Source organism: Trichosurus vulpecula, chromosome 5 (assembly GCF_011100635.1).
Source record: "Trichosurus vulpecula isolate mTriVul1 chromosome 5, mTriVul1.pri, whole genome shotgun sequence".
Lineage (NCBI taxonomy): Eukaryota > Metazoa > Chordata > Mammalia > Diprotodontia > Phalangeridae > Trichosurus > Trichosurus vulpecula.
In genome coordinates, this window is record NC_050577.1 from 267,800,487 (window position 1) to 267,804,622 (window position 4,136).

At 38.4% G+C, this 4,136-nt stretch overlaps 1 protein-coding gene across 1 annotated transcript; it reads left to right on the forward strand.

Annotated features, from left to right (window-relative positions):
* The first annotated feature begins 313 nt into the window (after positions 1 to 313).
* Positions 314 to 1,243, forward strand: LOC118851934 (olfactory receptor 6C4-like). The gene has a single exon (XM_036761520.1). The coding sequence runs from the start codon at positions 314 to 316 to the stop codon at positions 1,241 to 1,243; it is 930 nt and encodes a 309-aa protein (XP_036617415.1).
* Positions 1,244 to 4,136: the final 2,893 nt, after the last annotated feature.

A 4,136-nucleotide genomic window follows, 5' to 3' on the forward strand; every position in this document is an offset into this window, starting at 1 on the left:
AAGAAGTGAAGAAAAAAATAAAATCAAAGAATTAGAATCCAGAAGGCACCTTAGTCTACCTCGTAGAAAATTGGAGATTGGCTGAACAAATTGTGATATATGAATGTAATGGAATATTCTTTCTCTATAAAGGGCAAAATACTGAAGCCATGATAAGGACTTTTGGGACAAGTTGTCCTACACAGAACCAACATGACAGATAGAAGAAACGTTCATAAACTGATTCCCTTGGATCTCACAGCCTGACCCCTACCTCTCCCATCTTTACACCCAATTGCTCTTCTTTTCACTTTCAGACCCAGCCAAGGTCACAATGAAAAACCTCACCACACTGACTGACTTCATCCTGCTGGGTCTGACGGACGCTCCTGAATTCCAAGTTGTGCTTTTCCTCTTTCTCTTTCTTACCTACATGTTCAGCGTCATTGGCAACCTGACCATCATCACACTCACCCTGCTAGATTCTCACCTCCAAACTCCCATGTATTTCTTCCTTCGGAATTTCTCCATTTTAGAAATTTCCTTCACGTCTGTTTTTATTCCCAGACTCTTGTACAGTATCTCAACAGGGAACAAAACCATTAGCTTTGTTGGTTGTTTCACTCAGTACTTTTTTGCTATATTTCTGGGGGCCACTGAGTTTTACCTCCTGACTGCCATGTCCTATGATCGCTATGTTGCCATCTGCAAGCCCCTACATTACACAATCATCATGAGCAGCAGAGTCTGTATCCTACTTGTTCTTTGCTCTTGGTTCATTGGGTTCCTGACTTCTCTCTCAGTAGTCTTAATGGCGAATCGCCTAAACTTCTGCTCATCCAATGTCATAAATCATTATTGCTGTGATACAACTCCCCTTCTGAAACTCTCCTGCTCAGATACCAGTCTAACAGAATTAGTTGATTCATTCTTAGCTGTTCTGACACTTGTGATAACCCTAGTGCTTGTGATGCTCTCTTACACAAACATAATTAGGACAATTCTCAAATTTCCTTCTATTCAGCAAAGGAAGAAAGCCTTTTCCACCTGTTCCTCCCACATGATCGTACTCTCTCTCTCTTTTGGAAGCTGCATCTTCATGGAGATCAAGCCATCAGCAAAGGATGACGCTACCTTCAACAAGGGAGTAGCTGTGCTCAATAGTTCAATAAGCCCTCTGCTGAATCCCATCATCTATACGCTGAGAAATAAGCAGGTGATACAAGCCTTCAAGGACTTGGTCCAAAAGATAATGAGCCATTGATGAGATGCAGAATTCAAGCCTGCATGGAGGGAAATAGCACATGAAGCAATTGAAGTACTAAAAAATACTGCCTTAGGCTGGCTGGAAGGGTATTGATGGACAAACTAGAGTGTGTCCGGAAGAGGGTAATCAGGATGGGGAGGGGGCTAGAAGTCTCTTCATTTGAAGATAGCTTTAAATGACTGGGGATGTATAACTCATAGAAAAAAAGACAATGAAATTTACGATCATTGCCTTCAAATATGTAAAGCGTTATCGTATGGAAGAGCAATTATCCTTACTCTGCTTGGCCCCAGACAGTAGATCTTGGACCAGAACAAAAGCAAAGGTCAGTAGATTTTAGATAAAAATAGGAAGAAATTTCTAAGAACTAAAGCCATACAAAACCAGAATGGGCTGCTTCATGAATGAAGATTTGTCCAATACCCAGGAAAGAATTTGTGTTTCAGGGAGAGGTCGAATTAATAGGATATAATTGCATCAGCTTGGGTCCTTACAAGTTATCAGTGCTCTTAGTTGCCTCTGCCCCTCTGATTGGAGGACAAGAGGGTGAAGGAAAAATTTCCTCCCATGCCCTCCATTTAAATAAAGCTCAGAAGCCCTTCCCCTTAACAATATCCCCTTTTATGGCTTCTTTTAGTCTGTTGTCTTCCCCAGTTAGATTATGAGCTCCTTGAAGGCAGTTGTTGTTTTTCTTTTATTTATATCTCCACCAGTTAGCACAGTGCCTGACACATAGTATGTACTTCATAAATGTTTGTTGTATTGTATTGTCTTGAATATATTACTACAGACTGATGACCCCTGACTTCCTTTCCAACTCTGAAAGCCTATGGCTTCATTACTTCTTTTTCTTATTTTTTACTCTTTTTGAATCTCTTAGTCCAGTGATACTGGAACTTGACTGGCTCCTTCCCTTCTTCCTTCATACATGCTCAATTCTCCTTGTCCCTAAGAAAGAAAAAAAAAATCCTTCCCTTCTGTTCATTTCTTACCTCTACTAAACTTCTAGGAAAAACAAATACTGATTTCTATGAAAGTTTGCTTGCAAGATTGCTGAAGTGATTAATTGTTACTATGTTGTTATTACATGGTTTTCTTAGTCAACAAATGGCCCCAGGGATCCTTATGTATGATTAATGGCCTCTATTTCTATTTGGGTTTGTCACCACTATTACAGAGCTAGAGCTAAGGAGAGAGATAACAGTGGCCTACATATATAAAAATATGTGTGTATATGCATGCATGTATATATATAGAACTGTATCTATACAGCTGTACATATATATACATACACAAGTGTTTATATACATATATAACTATATATTTGTATATGTATAAAATACAGTTGCTTATATGTAACTGCAACCACACTGGCATACCCAGAATAGCTGCTAGTGCAGGTTCTTTTATCTGCTTTACTAAAGAAAGATAGGTGTTTCCGGGATCAACAATCTTTCTTTTTTAACCATGTAATATACCAACAGAGGAAATACAGAGAATAATACAGGGCAGAGAAATAAAGACCAACAGACAGGGCTCTACTGCCTGAATCAAAGCTTTACATCCATCACTGAATCAAGAGAGACTTTACCTCTGAGGAGTCGGGGAGCTCTGAACATATGGCCACTCAGAGTTGCCACCAGGGAATCACAACATCTTTCTCCTAAGTGAGACCCCAAAGCAAAAGCTCACTTCTCACAAAATATACTCTTTCAGCTGATAGGCTCAGAGCCAGAAGGCATCATAACCTGACTCATTGCTTAATTAGCTTATTAATAAAAGGTATGCAAGCCTTCTTAAAAGCAAGCAAGCTTTTCTTAATGGGATCCACATGAGGCTCATTAACGGGAGAGAAAGATATTACACACCCCCATTAACATTACAATATACAGTTGTGTATATGTACATATTTTCTACATACAATATACACAAATATATATATGCACAATATACGTGTGTGAATATACATGTATGTATGTGTGTGTAGATAGATGTAGATCTATAGATACAGGTAAGTGGATAGATAGATAGATCGATATAATTTGGGAATCATCTGCAAAAACCCAGCAATCGCACCCATGGGAGTTAAAGAGATCACCAAGGACAGCTGTATAGTGGAATGAAGAAATCCCAGGTCAGAACCATGGGACAAGCAGTGAGGTGGGGGAAAAGAAAATACATAATGATAACAGCAAAGGATCTTGAGAAGGAATAGGCAAGACAGTAAGAGGAAAAACCAAAAGAGAACAGTATCATGAGAACCCAGGGAAGAGAGCATGTCTAAAAGGAGGATTACTTAATAGTGTAAAATGCTGGAAAGAAATCAGAAAGAATGAAGAATGACAAAATTCACTGAATTTAACCATTAAGAGATAGTAATTAAACTTGGAGAGACTCATTTCAGTTGAATGGTGTGGTGGGAAACCAAAAATCAAGGGGTCAAGAAGCAAGAGGAAGAAGAGAAAGTGAAGGGAATATTGTTAACAGATTTTTGTGGGAGTTAAACTGCAGAAAAGAGAAGAGATTAGGGATGATGCTTCAGGGATAGCAGAGTTGTATCCTTTTTTAAGAAAACAAGAGGTCTGGGAATGTTTGTAGGCAAGAAGGGAGAAGTCAGTGGATAAAAAAGAAATTAAAGATTGTAAAGTGACAAGATATTATCAAAGAAGCAAATCCTTGGAGAAAATGGGGAAAGATGAAACCAAGACTATGGGTAAAGGAATCGGCATTGGCAGAGATTCAAGTATTAAAGTGTAAGAACAAATGGATCACTATTTAGAAAAATATAAAATATCCAGATTAATAAGTAGATTGTTTAAAGAACCCAATGTCCTTTGAAAAAATGAACAGCTAAAAAGAAATTCTCTAAGGAAAATAAAACCAGGACCAG